The sequence below is a fragment of the Bufo gargarizans genome, chromosome 1, assembly GCF_014858855.1.
Source record: "Bufo gargarizans isolate SCDJY-AF-19 chromosome 1, ASM1485885v1, whole genome shotgun sequence".
NCBI lineage: Eukaryota > Metazoa > Chordata > Amphibia > Anura > Bufonidae > Bufo > Bufo gargarizans.
Window position 1 is genome coordinate 288,548,319 of NC_058080.1, and position 19,639 is coordinate 288,567,957.

At 43.6% G+C, this 19,639-nt stretch overlaps 1 protein-coding gene across 3 annotated transcripts in view; it reads left to right on the plus strand.

Annotated features, from left to right (window-relative positions):
- Positions 1 to 1,487: 1,487 nt before the first annotated feature.
- LOC122926982 (protein regulator of cytokinesis 1-like) overlaps positions 1,488 to 19,639 on the plus strand; it is a 62,502-nt gene continuing 44,350 nt past the window's right edge. For all 3 annotated transcript variants that reach the window (XR_006387746.1, XM_044278516.1, XM_044278523.1), the window contains exons 1-5: positions 1,488 to 1,624; positions 11,136 to 11,268; positions 12,193 to 12,315; positions 16,185 to 16,418; positions 18,060 to 18,230. Coding sequence is in view for 2 of the 3 variants with exons in the window: in XM_044278516.1 (XP_044134451.1) it covers positions 1,602 to 1,624; positions 11,136 to 11,268; positions 12,193 to 12,315; positions 16,185 to 16,418; positions 18,060 to 18,230 (684 nt within the window). In the remaining variant the exon portion in view is untranslated. The remainder of the gene's footprint in view (positions 1,625 to 11,135; positions 11,269 to 12,192; positions 12,316 to 16,184; positions 16,419 to 18,059; positions 18,231 to 19,639) is intronic.

The following is a 19,639-nucleotide window of genomic DNA, read 5'->3' on the forward strand; positions in this document are numbered from 1 at the left end:
GGAAGAGAGGTTCACACACTGGAGCCTTGTCGTAGTTCCAGGGTGGGTAGGAGATGGCGAGACCCCAACCAAGCTGCGGCGGTTTGTAGGGTCGGCAGTACTTACGGTGTCAAGTGCAGTGCTTGGAGCCCTCGGGAAGCACTAGGAGCATCCATCAACGGGGGTACCCTGTCGGGGTGCCAGGAGATCCATTACACTAACAACTCCAACATAAGAAGAGCCATGAGGTCACACCCAGCACCACCTTGCACATCTTAACCACGTACATAAACCCAAACCTAAGCCTTAAAGGGGAAGTGTAAAATCATGCTAACAACATGTTGCCACCAGCAACAAGCATGCACAGCAAAAGTGCCACGGTCCACTACCACCAGACCATGACAGCCGTGACAAACATAGAGCCATAAGAATAGATGCTCCAGAATTGTTATTACTTGGGAAATACATGAAGCTATTAAAACAGACATGTCAGGAATGGTGAAGGGTCCTCTTCATAAAAATCAGCGACGCCAGTTTTGTGGGGTAAAAATGCCACAGGTGATACCCACATACGACATTTGGTGAAACTTGACACTTTTAGAAGTGGAGTTAAAAGTATGTCCGGATTATAGATTAGAACACGTTGGAGTCTTATTTAGACTACTTTTACATCAGTCACAGGATCTCAAAACCGGAGGAAAACGCTTCAGTTTTGTCCCCATTCATTGTGAATGGGGACAAAACTGTACTGAACGGAGCAGAGTGCACCAGAATGTATTCCATTCCGTTTGGTTGCGTTTTTGAGTGTGTCATGGGATACTGATCAAGACCGATCCAACACGAAATAAAACGGATCTGGCGCCCAATGACTTAATGGATTTAGCGCTCAGTTGTTCATTTGGGATATAATACAACCATATCCATTCCGAATAGTGTTGAGCGAACTTGTGGTTTTAAGTTTGGCGTACAAGGTTCGGGTTAACTTACGGTCCCTGGTAGTGGACTCCATAACGGAATTCTTAGATGACCCAAAACTTGTACGCCAAACTTGAAACACAAGGTTCGCTCAACACTAATTCTGAAGGGATGCAGACTGTTGTATTATATACTGGATGCCTTTTTGCTGAATCCAGCAAAAATGCAGCCGTGAAAGTGCAAGGTTTTCAAGAGTTGTAAAAGTCACATCTCCACGCAACTTATGTGACATATATAATTACTGTGCACCATTTCAAAAACTTGGTGCAACCTCAGACTTTAAACTGACACCCAAACCACCACAAATGGTAACTGTCAGGCATGCAGTGACTAGTGAGGAGTAATACTCTGCACACACGTAAACCAGGACGCTGCCACACAGCGAACAAACCACGCCCCCTGCACACGCAGTCACACCCCGTCACGTGTACTGCTCTCCTTTGTCTTTCGCGCACACACTGAAGTCATGTGATCTACCAACCGGAAGGCCCCGCCTCTTCCTTTGCTCAACCAATCATAGTCCTCTCTGAGACGTTGGAGCGACGTTTGAAAATTTACAGTGTCCCGTTCAGCCCTAGGTGCTCACAGTCCCGCCGCACCGACAGCGCTGGTTCGGAACACAAGGAAGGGGACTAGGGGGCCCGAGGATGTCACGTTACAGGAGGAAAAGGTGGGTGTGACACCGGACTGGGCGCCAGTTCCGCGTGCTGCAGGATAGGAGGAATGCCAGCCTGGTGCCGTATATAAACACCGCCCTGTAATCCAGTCTTATGGGCATCTACTGTATCCCACTGCTTCACTAGGGGGGCTAGCATGTCCAGTTCATGTAAGACTGCCCCACTAGGGGGGCTAGCATGTCCAGTTCATGTAAGACTGCCCCACTAGGGGGGCTAGCATGTCCAGTTCATGTGAGACTGCCCCACTAGGGGGGCTAGCATGTCCAGTTCATGTGAGACTGCCCCACTAGGGGGGCTAGCATGTCCAGTTCATGTGAGACTGCCCCACTAGGGGGGCTAGCATGTCCAGTTCATGTGAGACTGCCCCACTAGGGGGGCTAGCATGTCCAGTTCATGTGAGACTGCCCCACTAGGGGGGCTAGCATGTCCAGTTCATGTGAGACTGCCCCACTAGGGGGGCTAGCATGTCCAGTTCATGTGAGACTGCCCCACTAGGGGGGCTAGCATGTCCAGTTCATGTGAGACTGCCCCACTAGGGGGTCTACTGTGTGCATTTCATGTGAGACTGCCCCACTAGGGGGGCTAGCATGTCCAGTTCATGTGAGACTGCCCCACTAGGGGGGCTAGCATGTCCAGTTCATGTGAGACTGCCCTACTAGGGGGGCTACTGTGTACATTTCATGTGACACTGCCCTACTAGGGGGGCTACTGTGTACATTTCATGTGACACTGCCCTACTAGGCGGGCTAGCATGTCCAGTTCCCGTGAGACTGCCCCACCAGGGGCTTCAGTAGGGTCCTGGCTGCCATGCTAACCGATCGGAGCCCTAGCAGTGTAATCTGCCACCAATGGAGGGGACCCTTTTCCTTTGTACAAGGGTTAAAAAATTGGGAATATAACAGTTTCCCAACCAATGTGCCTACAGCTGTTGCAAAACTACAACTCCCAGTATGCCCGGACAGCCTTTGGTTGTGTGGCATGCTGGGAGTTGTAGTTTTGGTACAGTTGAAGGCACATTGGTTGGGAAACACTGGCATATAAGGAGGGAAATGGGCATATAACTGTGTTTCCCAACCAGTGTTCCACCAGCTGTTGACAGCATGCTGGGCGGTGTCGTTTTGCAACAGCTAGCTGGTGGCACACTGGTTGGGAATTGCTATTATATGGTTGCTCTATATTACACTTTTTGTGAGGCAAGGTAACAAGAAATAGCTGTTTTGGCACTTTTTTTTTGTTATTTACAACATTCATCTGACAGGTTAGATCATGTGGTATTTTTATAGAGCAGGTTGTCACGGACGCGGCGATACCGAATATGTATACAATTTTTTTTATTTATTTATGTAAGTTTTACACTGATTTCATTTTAGAAACAGAAAAAAATCATGTTTTAGTGTCTCCATAGTCTAAGAGCCATAGTTTTCAGTTTTTGGGCGATTATCTTGGGTAGGGTATGATTTTTGAGGGCTGAGATGGTTTGATTGGCACTATTTTGGAGTGCGTATGACTTTTTGAACGCTTGCTATTTACGCAAGGTGACAAAAAATTGCTTTTTTCACACTTTTTTTTTTTTCTTTTCTTTTTTTTTTACGGTGTTCACTTGAGGGGTTAGGTCATGTGATATTTTTATAGAGCCGGTCGATACGGACTGTTTTGCACAATAAGGCTGAGTTCACACGGGCGAGATTTCCGCGCGGGTGCAATGCGGGAGTTGAACGCATTGCACCCGCACTGAATCTGGACCCATTCATTTCTATGGGGCTGTGCACATGAGCTGTGATTTTCACGCATCACTTATGCGTTGCGTGAAAATCGCAGCATGCTCTATATTGTACGTTTATCACCAACGCAGGCCCCATAGAAGTGAATAGGGCTGAGTGAAAATCGCAAGCAAGTGCGGATGCGGTACGATTTTCACGCACGGTTGCTAGGTGATAGTCTATTCACTGTATTATTTTCACTTATAACATGGTTATAAGGGAAAATAATAGTATTCTGAATACAGAATGCTTAGTAGGTGATCAATTGAGGGTTAAAAAAAAATAAAAAATTCTCACCTTCTCCTTGATCGCGTAGTTCCCGGTCTCTTCTTTACTTCTTTAATTATGAGCTGTCGGCTAAAGGACCTGTGGTGACGTCACATCACATGCTCCAATCACATGGTCCATCACTGTGGTGATGGACCATTTGATTGGCGCATGTGATCTGACGTCACCACAGGTCCTAGCCGGTAGTTCATCAGTAAAGAAGAGACCGGGAACTACGCGATCAAGAGGAGAAGGTGAGAATTTTTTTTTAACCCTCAATTGATCACCTACTAAGCATTCTGTATTCAGAATACTATTATTTTCCCTTATAACCATGTTATAAGGAAAAATAATAACATCTACACAACACCGATCCCAGACCTGAACTTCTGTGAAGAAGTTCGGGTCTGGGTACCACAGTCGGTTTTTTATCACGCGCGTGCAAAACACATTGCACCCGTGCAATAAAAACTGAACATCGGAACGCAATCGCAGTCAAAACTGACTGAAATTGCGTACCTAATCGCGCGGGTTTGCCGCAATACACCGGGACGCATCCGGACACGCCCGTGTGAACCCAGCCTAACAGCTTTTTTAAAACAAAAAAAAAAAGTTTTAGTGTCTCCATATTCTGAGCCATAGTTTTTTTTTTTTTTTTTTGGGCGATTGTCTTAGGTAGGATCTCATTTTTTTTTTATGAGGTGACAGATTGGTACTATTCTAGTGGGCATACGCCTTTTTGATCGCTTACTATTGTACTTTTGTGATGTAAGGTGACAAATAAATGGTTAATTTAGCACTTTTTTTTTTTTTTTTTTTTTGTTTTTTTTTTGGGTGTTCATCTGAGGGGTTAGGTCATGTGATATGTTTATTCAGCCGGTCGATATGGACGCGGAGATGCCTAATTAATATGTCAACTTTTTTATTTTATTTATTTCAATTTGTTTTTATTTGGGGAAAATGACGTTTTTGTTTATTTTTACTTGAAACTTAATTTTTTGTGGGGAAAACTTCAACTTTTTTATTTACTTTATTTTTTTTGTCCCACTTTGGGACTTCAACTTTTGGGGGTCTAATCCCTTTTACAATGCATTTTAATACTTCTGTATTGGAATGCATTGGCTGTATGAGTAATACTGTGTGCTGGATCTCACAGGCTCGTCACTGGAAGGCAGCGCCAATGCCTAAGGAAGGCATAGTGCTGCCTTCCATGCCATCGGGTCCCCCTTACAGCCGCATGGGGACCCAATGGCATCGCCGCCGCTGCATAAGGTAAAAGCCGCAAACCGCAGGTCTGAATTGACCTGTGGTTTGTGGCGATCGCCGACACGAGGGGGGGGGGGGGTCACAGGACTTCCCCCTCACATTTAGCCAAGGTGCAGGCACGTTGTTCCAATCACCGCCTGCCCTGCGCCCTGTGTCCTTAAGAGGTTAAAGGTCCTCTTTAACCCCTTAGTGACCACCCATATGCATTTTTTACAGCGGTCACTAAGGGGCCTTAGGCTGGGCTGCCGCTTTTTTACGGCAGCCCAGTCTAAGCTTGTGCAGCGGGGAGTGGGAACCCAGCTCTCACATGAGATCCGCGGCCCTGCTCTAAGAGCCCAGGCCTGCAGGAGTGCCGATCCGGGCTGTTTAACACTTTACATGCCACGGGCATGTAAAGTGCTGACTCTTTCTGTCTCCCATCGGCACCCTGCAAATGCGATCGCGGAGTGCCGATGTGTGTGAAGGTTAGCAGGGTTCTGATGTAGGCCCCAGTCAAGCCTTCAGTAATTTTCAGCAGGCTGCGCCTCTCTGGCGCAGCCTGCTGGTCCATGTTAGAATAGCATTGCAATTTAAAATGCAATGCACTATAGGAATAATGCATTGCATTTTAACCGCTACAGGACCGCCGTACGCAGGATTGCGTCCTGCCGGCGGCCCTGCTCTTCTGGGTGGACGCATATACGCGTCCTCCCGCGAGAGCCGAGATTTCCTGTGAACGCGCGCACAGGAACAGAAGGTAAGCGAGTGGATCTCCAACCTGCCAGCGGCGATCGCTCGCTGGCAGGCTGGAGATGTGATTTTTTTTTTTTTAACCCCTAACAGGTATATTAGACGCTGTTTTGATAACAGCGTCTAATATACCTGCTACCTGGTCCTCTGGTGGTCCCTTTTGTTTGGATCGACCACCAGAGGACTCAGGCAGCTCACTAAAGTAGCACCAAACACTACACTACACTACACCCCCCCCCCCTGTCACTTAGTAACCCTTTATTAACCACTGATCACCCCATACAGACTCCCTGATCACCCCCCTGTCATTGATCACCCCCCTGTAAGGCTCCATTCAGACGTCCGTATGATTTTTACGGATCCATGGATACATGGATCGGATCCGCAAAACGCATACGGACGTCTGAATGGAGCCTTACAGGGGGGTGATCAATGACAAGGAGGTGATCACGCATATAGACTTCCTGATCACCCCCTGTCATTGATCACCCCCCTGTAAGGCTCCATTCAGACGTCCGTATGATTTTTACGGATCCATGGATACATGGATCGGATCCGCAAAACACATACGGACGTCTGAATGGAGCCTTACAGGGGGGTGATCACCTCATATACACTCCCTGATCACCCCCTGTCATTGATCACCCCCCTGTAAGGCTCCATTCAGACGTCCGTATGTGTTTTGCGGATCCTATCCATGGATCCGTAAAAATCATACGGACGTCTGAATGGAGCCTTACAGGGGGGTGATCAATGACAGGGGGGTGATCAGGGAGTCTATATGGGTGATCACCCCCCTGTAAGGCTCCATTCAGACATTTTTTTTTGGGCCCAAGTTAGCGGAAATATTATATTTTTTTTTTTGTTTGTTTTTTCTTACAAAGTCTCATATTCCACTAACTTCTGTCAAAAAATAAAATCTCACATGAACTCACCATACCCCTCACGGAATCCAAATGCGTAACATTTATATTCCAGACCTCTTCTCACGCTTTAGGGCCCCTAAAAAGCCAGGGCAGTATAAATACCCCACATGTGACCCCATTTCGGAAAGAAGACAGCCCAAGGTATTCCGTGAGGGGCATATTGAGTCCATGAAAGATTGAAGTTTTTGTCCCAAGTTAGCGGAAAGTGAGACTTTGTGAGAAAAAAAAAAAAATCAATTTCCGCTAACTTATGCAAAAAAAAAAAATTCTATGAACTCGCCATCCCCCTCATTGAATACCTTGGGGTGTTTTCTTTCCAAAGTGGGGTCACACATGTGGTATCGCCGTACTCAGGAGAAGTTGGACAATGTGTTTTGGGGTGTCATTTTACATATACCCATGCTGGGTGAGATAAATATCTTGGTCAAATGCCAACTTTGTATAAAAAAATGGGAAAAGTTGTCTTTTGCCGAGATATTTCTCTCACCCAGCATGGGTATATGTAAAATGACACCCCAAAACACATTCCCCAACTTCTCCTGAGTACGGCGATACCAGATGTGTGACACTTTTTTGCAGCCTAGGTGGGCAAAGGGGCACATATTCCAAAGTGCACCTTTCGGATTTCACCGGTCATTTTTTTTACAGATTTTGATTGCAAACTTCTTCTCACACATCTGGGCCCCTAGAATGCCAGGGCAGTATAACTACCCCACAAGTGACCCCATTTTGGAAAGAAGACACCCCAAGGTATTTTGTGATGGGCATAGTGAGTTCATGGAAGTTTTTATTTTTTGTCACAAGTTAGTGGAATATGAGACTTTGTAAGAAAAATAAATAAAAAAATCATTTTCCGCTAACTTGTGACAAAAAATAAAAAGTTCTATGAACTCACTATGCCCATCAGCGAATACCTTAGGGTGTCTACTTTCCGAAATGGGGTCATTTGTGGGGGTTTTCTACTGTTTGGGCATTGTAGAACCTCAGGAATCATGACAGGTGCTCAGAAAGTCAGAGCTGTTTCAAAAAGCGGAAATTAACATTTTTGTACCATAGTGTGTAAACGCTATAACTTTTACCCAAAGCATTTTTTTTTTTTTGCCCAAACATTTTTTTTAGAACAATAAATTTAGTGAAAAATTTATATATGGATGTCGTTTTATTTTTTTTGCAAAATTTTACTGCTGAAAGTGAAAAATGTCATTTTTTTTGCCAAAAAATCGTTACATTTTGATTAATAACAAAGAAGGTAAAAATGTCAGCAGCAATGAAATACCACCAAATGAAAGCTCCATTAGTGAGAAGAAAAGGAGGTAAAATTCATTTGGGTGGTAAGTTGCATGACCGAGCAATAAACGGTGAAAGTAGTGTAGTGCAGAAGTGTAAAAAGTGGCCTGGTCATTAAGGGGGTTACAGCTAGCGGGGTTGAAGTGGTTAAAAGCATTCAAATTGTTGTCTGTTATAGTCCCCTTGTGGGACTATTAAGTGGTTAAAAAAAAACACTTATTAAATTTAAAAAATTACACTTTTTTTTCCATTTGAAAATACGCTTTTCAATGAAGATAATTGCAAAAAAAATATCTCCCCCATATGTTTGGTATTGCCACGTCCGTAACGACCCGGACTACATAAATGTCACATAAATTATCACCTATGGTGAACCTAATAACAAGTGATCAAAAAGCGCCATTTACTCCCAAAGTATTCCTGCGAAAATCAAGCATTCACACATCTCCATAGAAAGAAACATTTTAAAAGTTATGGGTCTTGGGAAGCGGCAATGGAAACTTTTTTTTTTTTTTTTTTTTATTGCTAAAAAGCAGTAAAACGTAAAAAAACAATTTATTTGGTAAAACTGTAATCTTACTGACCCAGAGAATAAATATATGTTCTTTATACTGAAAAATTAACGCTGTAAAATTTATAACGTACAAACGCATTGGTAGTATTGCTGTTTTTTCCCACCTCCCTCCCAGAAAGAGTTAATCAGAAAGTTATGTGTATCCCAAAATGGCGCCATTAATAACTACAGCTTGTCCTGCAAAAAACAAGCCTTCATAAAGCTATATAGACGGAAAAATAAAAGTTATAGTTCTTGGAACGCGATGATAAGAGGAAGAAAAACGCTTGGTCAGTAAGGCCCCACAACAGGCTGGTTACTAAGGGTTAAGTTGTCTCACTAGAGCAGGTTACTATGCCCCATGTAGCATGCAGGAAACATGCTATATAACTTGGCATGTGGTCATAATAAGTACGTGTGACCGCTCACTCGCTTGTATCCGGCACCGTCTCTTCACTTGTGGGTCAGCTGAGATTACAGGCAGAGCACATACAAGAGTGTGTTGTGCTATAACTTGCTGCCTGCAAATCAGTCACCATGTTCAATGTGGAGATGATTACAGGGGGGTTGACAGGTCTACTTGACTTCTTCAAATAACTGCCTTGTATTGTTTCTCTGCTTTTCCTACTAGAAAATAGTAAATTGACAACTGGATGTTACCATTGGGGGGTGTCTCCTTGCACAGCCGGACGCTGTCCAGTCATTGCTGCTAGTGTCTGACTGTATAAGGACACCCTCTTTTGATAAAGGCAACAATAACACCCAGTTAGCATTTAAATTGACAACACCTTTGGGGCTAATCGGCTCATTTGGGGCTAATTTTTCAGTAGATATTTACCTTTGGTGTATCTGCAGACAATTTTTATCACAGTAAGGCTAGTTTTACACTAGCGGCAGGCTGTTCTGGCGGGTGAACAGCCTGCCGAATCCGTGATGCCAGAGGTCCGCTCCGGCCCTATTGACTATAATGGGGGCGTTCCGTAGGCAGCACGGCAAACATGCATGTTTACCGTGCTAACTCTGGCCCGCCCCATTATAGTCAATGGGGCCGGAATGGACCTCTGGCAGCACGGATTCGGCAGGCTGTTCACCCGCCAGAACAGCCTGCCGCTAGTGTAAAACTAGCTTTACTGTGATAAAAAATTGGCTGTTCACCCGCCAGAAAAGTCTGTCAGAGCAGTTCTATCTGTAGCCTTTTAACACTGAACTCCTTACAGCTCATACACATTTATTATGTGCACTTATAGGCCTCTGCGGCTGCCATGGCAACCATCTGCCCCCCTGTCATCGCAGCGCAGGGGGCCCATGGAGAGACAGAGGGAGCCCCCTCCTTCTGCAAGCCTCTTAAATGCTGCGTTCAGCATTGAGTCACACCATCTAAGGGCTCAATCTGCCAGCATCTGCGTTTTCAGCTATGCCAGCGGATACAGCAAGGGGTCAGCCAGGGCTCTCTACTGATCGGGCGCCATACTATTACGATGGTTTGTGGGTAGTCATTTTGTATGAACGTTCATTCCAGAAAATCGGGCTGCGTAAACCCTTTAGGAAAGTACAAAGGAGGGCTACAGCTCAAGCTGTCAGAGCGCCTCTCTGATGGGTTTACTGTTAAAGGATAACTGTCACACTTAGAGCCTAATTTCAATTTTCATATATGTAGTTACTAATAACATGATATGCCAGAATCCGTTACTATTAGACTGACTTACCCCATATTTAATAAGATTCAGCCCTTAGCAACCAGTCTGCATAAAACTGCAATTTCACTATTCAGTTAAGATGGCCGCCACTGCCCTCACCCTGAGGCTAATCCCGCCTGCCCTCACTAGCCAGTAACAATAGCCCCCCAAAAGTGTCAGTAACCACAGCCCTCCCCCTAAAGGGTTAATCTCCTGCAGCACAAAGGGGTCCTCTTACCACATGTTGCTTTCATTTATACACTGAGCAGATGGCAGATCTCCCTTCCCTGGTCTGCGCTGCTTCAACTCTGCATTCTCCAGCTCTGCTGAGTGAGGGAGCGTCTGCCAAGCGCAGGGACAGGGAGAAGTGCACACAGTCCAGGCACTGTTATCAGCTGCTGGGGAGGACCTGGCTTTAATCATTACTTACAGTCCCTGGTTGTCAGTAATGTGACCTCCGTCCTTCAACACAGACGGACCATGCCTAGCAACCCTATTTTTAAGCACAGGTAAAAGTAGGCAGTACAGGGAACAAAAATGTAGAATTAAGGGGTAATTGAACACACAGTGAAAAGTTTAAATAGGGCAAACAAGGTGATATTATTCACCACAATCCAATACTCCAAAAAAAAAAAATGACAGTTATACTTTAAGCAGAGAGCAACAGTCTGCAGATAAAGTAAAAGATATGAAGTAAAAACAGTTTCATTTTTTTTATAAAGACTACATTTCCAAATGTTATTTTAGACTAAATGTCCAAAATGAGCAGAATGCATTGATAAAAAAAAAATTGCCACCAAAGGTGTCCATAGCTGTTAACTGCTCTCAGTCCCATAGAATGGAGCAGTGAGAAGATGGGCGCACTACTACTGCACTCAGAGAGGGGACCTGGGGTTCCTGGTTCTCAGGATCACTGGTGGTCCTAGTTGTCAGTATTTATTACCTATCCTCGGAGTAGGTGGTAAATACTTTAATGAGTTTTTTTTTATATTTGATATATTTAGTTTTGATCCTAAATTACTTTTTTCTCCACAATCTAGTGAGGTCTTGGCTTCCTCGATCATCTCCAGCACAAACCAAGCCCTAGCAACTCTTATGGACATATGGGATGGATTAGGTATCAAAGAAGAGATGCGTTTGCAGAGGATTGAAGAAGTGCGAAAGCACATGGAGGTGAATGGCTTTTACTGCTTTGCATTTTCTTATATTATGGGTGGCCTCTTGTCGTCTGGCATTCGGCTGATATCTGCGCCTCTAGCTTCTCAATCAACCTAATGTCAGTCATTATTGCAAGGGGTAATTGCATTGTATCCATTCAGAAGATAGAGCAACCTTGTAACATAAGGTCTAGATGAGCAGGAGCCACTTTTTGTAGAGATTCCCATTTCGGACTCGTAGGGGAATGCCCTATGCCTGTGATTAGGGATGTGCAAATCGACTTCAGATAAAACATTCAAAGTCGATTTGCATGAAACTTTGTTTCAATACTGTACGGAGCGAGCTCTATGTACAGTATTAGAATGTATTGGCTCTGATGAGCTGAGGTTATTACTGTGGTACCTCGGAACCGAACCCAAGTTCGGGGAAATGTTTTTTTTACAGTAGAAATCAATTTATGAAATATGTGAAGTCTCACAAAGTAGTAGTAAATTCGGCTCAACTGAGCAAATACATTCTAATACTGTACAGAGCGCTCATCCCTACCTATGATGGCTAACCTCCAGCACTCCAGCTGTGGTAAAACTGCGACTCCCAATATGCACACTTGCTTGGCTGTTCTCAGAGCGCCATAGAAATGAATGGAGCATGCTGGGAGTCGTAGTTTCACCACAGCTGGAGTGCCAGTGGTTAGCCATCACTGCCCTATGCAAAAGCCTGTACACCACAGTAACTGGATTCCTGGTCACACATAAGTTGCTGTCTTATTTGGAGAGTGTTGGTCACATGACACAGCTGAGGATCACAAGGAAGGTTATAACTCAAATGGTCACTGGTAAGAAGTATCTTTACTACAGTTTACATCATGCACCTTTCTAACAGCGCAGAGAATAGTGCTTCTTTAGCCAATATTAAATATATTTATTTTTTGCTTCATAGGAATTGTTCAACAATATGATAAATGAAGAACGGGAAATGAAAGATAGAATTGAAAAAAGTATTCAGTTCTGCCAAAAGCAGTTGAAAGCTCTGAGCCATGAGTTATCTCTTGAGGACTATAAGGTGAGCTCTTTGACCTGGACTGTAGTTTCCATACTGATGTCATAACTGCATAATGGAACTGATCTCTAACTTTCAGCCCAGATGCTGCACGGGCTGTGCTGCTTCTCTGCATTGTTTCCCAGACACTGCTTGGCACTTTTAGTAGCGGGGGTGCCTGGTATTACATCCTAATCTAGGTCTATAGAGACATCTAACAGTTCTGTTTTTTCCGTTATTCGTGAAAGAAAAAATAGTCCTGTTGATTTCTAGTGTAGTGTCTTACTAGGTAAATGTAAGCACTACGCAAGGGTCAATTGGGCCACGTTGTTCTCCACCTCCTGTGGAACAGTGGCATTGTATCTAACGGTCCATTTTAATGTATTTTTATATGTTTTTATGTTCATTTCTTCCCTGTGATGTGTAGCAGGCCTATTAGGGTGTAGTTCCTCCTCCTAGACACTAGAGGGAGCTAGGGAACACCTAGTATATAGTTAGGCCCAGACAGGGAAAGGCAGGTCTGTGTGCAGAGTCTGACGCAAGAGGTCACTTTAGCCAGAGAGGAGCTGAGGTGCAGGCTCTGACATGCAGCTAGACGGCCCAGGCTTCTAGCTGACCACCAGGAGAAGAAGCTTCCTCCTGTGAAACCTGCAGTTCCCACAAAGTAAAGTGCAGAGCAGAAGAGTAACCAGCCAACCTGAGGCCTGAAGGGCAGAAGGATTTTACCTAAAGCAAGGATATATACCTGAGGAAGTCTTCTACCAAGGATAAAGCCAGCATTAGGGCATACGGGCCTTGGGATTGAGACAGCCAGGAGTTCTGAGGAATAGTGCACAGGATTTCTGAGGAAAAGGTGCAGCCTGGTCTGTAAGTGTTTTAACCCTCTGAGTATCTTGCAAAGAACATTGTACCTGCCATTTGTATAAAGCCTGCTTATTATTGCTGCTGCCATGTGGAACTGAACCTAGACTGTACAAAGTTAACTGTTTCCAGTAAAGGAAGTTTTGGTTCACCACAACAACGTGTTCCTCCTTTACTCCTATCATCAAATCGGTGTGCCACCGTTACAGGCACTGGCGTCACAAATCTTAAAGGGACTTTGCCCCCGGCACATTAAACACCTGCAACATCCAGGGCACCTCATCCACCATCAGGCCTGGTCCCTATACACTGAGAGTACCCCAGAGGTCTCCTGTGCCAGCCTCTCCATCACTGCTGTATGCCTGCCCAGGGTCTTCCAAGAAACTGTAAGTAACCCAGAGCAACCCTCGTTTGCCTAAGTAACCGTGACCTCACAATCGCAATACCCTGCAGGGCTGCGTACTGCATTAGCGCTGGGTGGGTATCTGTAGTGAGTTAAAATGCCAGGCAAACAGGCTGCGCCTGGTAAATAACAAGGGGGATGTGGCAGCTGCCGCATTACCACAACCCCTTCAAACAGCTAATATTAACCTTTTCCCTATCGCTACACAAATTTATGCGTTGTGGCAGTAGGCTTTTATCTGTAACCCGATGTATAAAAGCATCAGGTTACATGTAGATCTGACACCGCCTGTGTTGTGTGAGTTTCCCCAGGTATTCCGGTTTCCTCTCACAGACATACTGATACTTAGATTGTGAGCTTTATTGGGGACAGTGGGACGCTAATGTCTGTAAAGCGCTGTGGAATAGATGTTATATTATGTTTTTTTTTTTTTTTTTTTTTCTTCTTCTTCATGCATCACTTTTGTATTAACCTTTTCTAACAAAAAAAAATTGATAAAGGATAAATATTTTCCTAGTGAGGATCGAGGGAGCCAGATGGTATGTGCTGCAACCTCAGTCCTCCTGAATGAATAGAGGCTGCCTCTGGCAGGGCTCCATAGTAACAGTGTAATTTTTCATATTAAAATTTTTGGGAAAGGGGGCGATTTTGAATAATTTTTATTTTTTTTTAACCCTTTTTAGTAATGATTAGATTTGCTTTACTCCTAAACTTCAATGCATTAGAGTTTGAGTAAAGCAATCTAATCATTATTAAAGACCAAGAAAAATCCAGCTTCCTAGATGCAAAACGCAGTAATGCGTTTCAGACCGCAAGTAAATCGGGGTCCTTCATGATAAAGGACTCTGATTTACTTGCTGTCTGAAGCGCGTTACTGTAACCTGTGATGTCTTGCATTGGATTTTAAACTCGCAATAAAGATTCCACCTTTTGCATCTTGGAAGCTGGATTTTTCTTGGTCTTGAATATTTACAGCAATCAAGTCCGGAGGTTGCCATCCGTGCTCAAGGCAGGTGAACGGTGGGTGAGAGCTGCTTTACCTTCTCTGTTTCAAATCATTATTAAAGTGTTTAAAAATAAAAATAAAAAAAAACTTTTAAAAATATTAACAATATAAAAATTGAAATCGGCCCCTTTTCCCCCAAAATTAAAATGGTAATTCATAATTAAAAATAAACATCAAGGGCATCTCCGTATGTGAAAACACCTGTACTATTAAAAATACTTATCCCATATGGCAAACGGCAAAATTATCAGGGGGCCCCCATTCTTGTGATCAGTGAGAGCCACGCCAGGTGTACCACTGCCGATGTGACGCGTATCCCTTTTTCTGTGGCTAGGGGATAAGGGTCTGTTATGAGACAATCTCTTTAGCATACTCAGAGCATACTCCACACCCATCAATATTAGTCAATGGCTCTTTCCCTGTATGCCGGTGACTGCTGTAAATATCTGTTGCTGAGATGCCTCTGGGACTATGGCTTCCCATAAAAATTATAATTGTCTCAGTATATCTTAAAGGGGTTGTACAGTTTGTCTTAACTGATGAGCTATCCTCTGGATAGATCATCAGCATCTGATCGGCAGGGGTCCAACACCTGGGACCCCCACCAATCAGCTGTTTGAGAAGGCAGCAGCGCTCCAGCAGTGCCGCGGCCTTCTCACCGTTTACCGCTGGCCCAGTGACGTCACGACTAGTATCAACTGGCCTGGGCGGGGCTAAGCTCCATTCAAGTGAACAGAGCTTAGCTGCGCCCAGGCCAGTTGATGCTAGTTGTGACGTCACTGGGCCAGCGGTAAACAGTGAGAAGGGAGCGCCGCTGCCTTCTCAAACAGCTGATCGGCGGAGGTCCCGTGTGTCGCATCCCCACCAGTCAGATGCTGACAATCTATCTAGAGGCTAGATCAGGGATCGGCAACCTTCGGCACTCCAGCTGTTGTGAAACTACAATTCCCAGCATGCTCCATTCACTTCTATGGGAGTTCTGAGAATGCTGGGAGTTGAAGTTTCACAACAGCTGGAGTGCCGGAGGTTGCCTACCCCTGGGCTAGATAATCAGTTGAAACAAACTGCAGAAGCCCTTTAATGTTTTTACATGTCCTTACATAACTATAACCTACAACTATTAGATACAACTGTGTGATGAGAAGAGAGGCATTTGAAGCTCTGTATTAGGCCTCATTCACATGACCGTAAGCTATCTGTGCCAGTATTGTGGCCCTACGAAATATATAGGCACCAGCCGTGTGAATTCCGTATCACTGATGTGCCTCTGCTCCGTATCTTGCAGATGCATTCAAGCCAAAGGGTCCACAAGTCAGAAGCTCTTCCGTGGGCTGCAAAAGATAAGACATATCCGATCTATTTCTGTATATTGCGGACCCATTCAAGTCTGCGCCACAATACAGGATTTACATGCTGGTGCTCATGCATTGCGAACCGCTATTTATGATCTGCAGCCCGAATGGCGTATGTTCATGTGAATGAGGCCTTAGAAGAACAGAGCTCTGGCCCCTATAGATATATGAATTTAAAAAAAATAATTTCAATTTTATTCAGATTAAAATGTTACCATTTCACTATTTATTTTATTGCATGTGGTAATGCTCCTCTGGTGTAACTTTACAGGTGGATGAAAATTTGACTATCCTTCAGATTGAGAAGGACTTGAGAGTGAGATTAGACATTCTCACAAAACAGAAGAATGAACGACTGGAAGAACTAAGGATACTACAGCAAAAAGACCAAGAGCTTTGTTCTGATCTCTGTGTTACTCCATATTATATTCCAACTGGAAGCATCCCCAGTCTTGTGCAGATAGAAGAACTCAAGGAGCACATCAAAGTGCAAGCAGAAGAAAAGGTAAGTAGGGAGGTTAAGCAGGGCAAAATGAGCGGGTGACTCCATTAATGGATTTAATGAAAAACCAAATGTATTCTACACATTTACCGAGGCACTAATGTTCTAACAAATTCATCTCAACCTTTTCTGATGCTGTGACCAGCCTTTGAGGTGATTTTAACAGATTCACAGCTCCTCTACTGAAGTCTTGTCACTTCTGGTGGTTGAGCCTATTTTCTCCAAACGGAGGGGGTACCTGGACAGTGACTTTTTTTTTTTTTTTTTTGCGGACTCATTGAAATGAATGGGTCCACGTGGTATTCGCACTATCCGCATTTTTTGCGGACCCATTGAAATGAATGGGTCCACATCGTATTCGCGAAAAAAAATACGAAACTCGCAAACAACGTTCGTGTGCATGTAGCCTTAGGGGCAGCTGATTGGTATTGCATGCTGGTATTTAGTCTATGGATCTTTAAGTACACCCAGATCTTTTCCCTGTGTACATAAGAATACTAGCTAAATTATTGACCCTCAACTAATGGTACTTTCACACTTGCGGCAGAGGATTCCAGCAGGCAGTTCTGTCACCGAAACTGTATGCCGGATCCGGCAATCCGGACGCAAACTGATGCATTTGTCAGACTGATGCAGATTCGTCTGACAAATGCATTGCAATACCAGATTAGTCTTTCCGGTTGTCATCCGGGAAAACGGATCCGTTATAAACTTTTTTCAGATTTAAAGGTCTGCGCATGCACGGACCGGAAGGACTGATCCGTCAATGCGGGAGTTTTAATGCCGTTCCGGCACTAATACATTTCAATGGAAGTGAATGCCGGATCCGGCATTCTGGCAAGTGTTCAGGATTTTTTGGCCGGAGAGAAAAATGCAGCATGCTGCGGTATTTTCTCGGCCCAAAAAACCTAAGAGGGACTGAACTGAAGACATCCTGATACATCCTGAACGGAATGCTCTCCATTCAGAATGCATTAGGATAAAACTGCTCAGTTTTTTTCCGGTATTGAGCCCCTGTGACGGAACTCAATACCGGAAAAGAATAACGCTAGTGCGAAAGTACCCTTAGGCTGGACTTTAGGGACATCGTCTAGGGGTTGTAATAGGTGCTGTTTCTGAAACTACCATTTTGGCAAATGCAAAACTGGTCTTGACCATTATTTTCTGGGGGCAGGCTGCAGGCGCACACATTTTTCTTTAACATGGCAATGTTATGTCAGGATTTAAAAAAATGTTGTGGTGTGTGTGTGTGTGTGTTTTATTTTTATTTTTTTTATATATATATATATATATATATATATATATATATATATATATATACAAGACCTCAAAACTCCACCACTTCTCTCCCTACAAAACTAAAGAAGGTACACTGGTGTTTGATTGAGACTTAAATTTTTATTCTAAATTTGCTTCCTAAATAGTTTTTCCTGGTTGACCAATCCTAGTTGATCATGATGTATTCTGCTGTATTTTGTTTGAAACCAGCTGCAAATTTTCAGAGAGAATCTGGCTAATAGATAATGGTCTGTAACCCACATACTCCCTAATACTTACTGTATTCCTAATAGTGCTTTTGAAAATGGGATTTCTAAACCACACAACCCCTTTTAACCTGCAGCTTATATTCATTTTACTTCATAGAGAAAGCGTCTTCAGGTCTTTTCCACGCTGAGAGCTGAAATCCGCCAGTGTTTAGGTGAAATGGGGCGGCAGGCTGAAAATTCTCTAGAGCAAGAGGCCATTTGTGAGGATGAAGACGTATTTTTCCTTACACCGGAAAATATCAAAGCGCTTACGGTTCTAAAAGCACAGGTTTGGATTTTTTGGTGTGTTTTTTCTTTTTGCATGTTTCTGGTTATTAGTGATATTGTTAACTATAGTATTTCTATACTAGGTTCAGCACTTAAAGGGGATATCCCATGATTATTGTAAAAAAAATTATAACCAGACATCATATAACACATAATAATCTTTCTATGGGTCCATTCACACATCCGTATCTGTTTTTGTGTATCCGCAAAACACGGACACCGGCAATGTGCGTTCCTCATTTTGCGAACCACACATCGCCAGCACTTAATAGAAAATGCCTAATCTTTTCCGCAATTGCGGCAAAGAATAGTACATGTTCTATTTTTATGCGGGAAAGGAAGTGTGGATCCGCATTTCCGGATCCGGACAGCACATCGTGCGGCCCCATAGCAATGAATGGGTCTGCAATTCCATTCCGCAAAATGCAGAACAGAATTGCGGACGTGTGAATGGAGCCTAACAAAGCCAGAACCATCCCTGTACTTTACATGGATTCAGAGATCTCACTGCTCTGATAGATTTATATCAAGCTGACAGCTAAAGGGGCGTGTCTATGCTCTCCCTATCACAGCGCAGGCAGTTGATAGATGAAACTGAGCATGTGCGGCCATCTCGGTGAGCAGGTCAAAGAAATAAGAGAGAACAGAAGCAGGTGGTGATATACTGATACATTATATTGAATAACTCGTGGGACAACACCTTTAAAATATATTGAATTGGTCAGTGCACCAGATTTAACAATTGTACCTGCACTAATGGTGAGAGTGACAGATTTGCTTTAACCCCTTCAACCCCGGGCCTGTTTTCACCTTAAGGACCAGGCCATTTTTTGTAAATTTGACATGTCACTTTGTGGTAACTTTAAAACGCTTTTACTTATACAGGCCATTCTGAGATTGTTTGTTTGTTTTTCTCGCCACATATCGTACTTCATGACAGTGGTAAAAATAAGAAAACATTTTTATTCATAAAAAAAGGACCAAATTTACCAAAAATGTAGAAACATTTGCAAGTTTCCAAATTTCAATTTCTCAACTTTTATAATAGATAGTAACTTAAGTAATACCTTCAAAATTAGTAATTACTTTACTTTACATTCCCCATATGTCTACTTCATGTTTGGATCATTTTGAAAATGACATTTTATTTTTTGAGGCCGTTAGAAGGATTCGACATTTGGAAGCGGATCTTGAAATTTTTCGGAAAATTTCAAAAACCCACTTTTTAAGGACCAGTTCAGGTCTGAAGTCACTTTGTGAGGCTTACATAATAGAAACCTCCCAAAAATGACCCCATTTTAGAAACTACACCCCTCAAGGTATACAAAACTGATTTTATAAACTTTGTTAAAGGGGTTCTGCACCTTCATTTAACTGATGATCTATCCTCTGGATAGATCATCAGCTTCT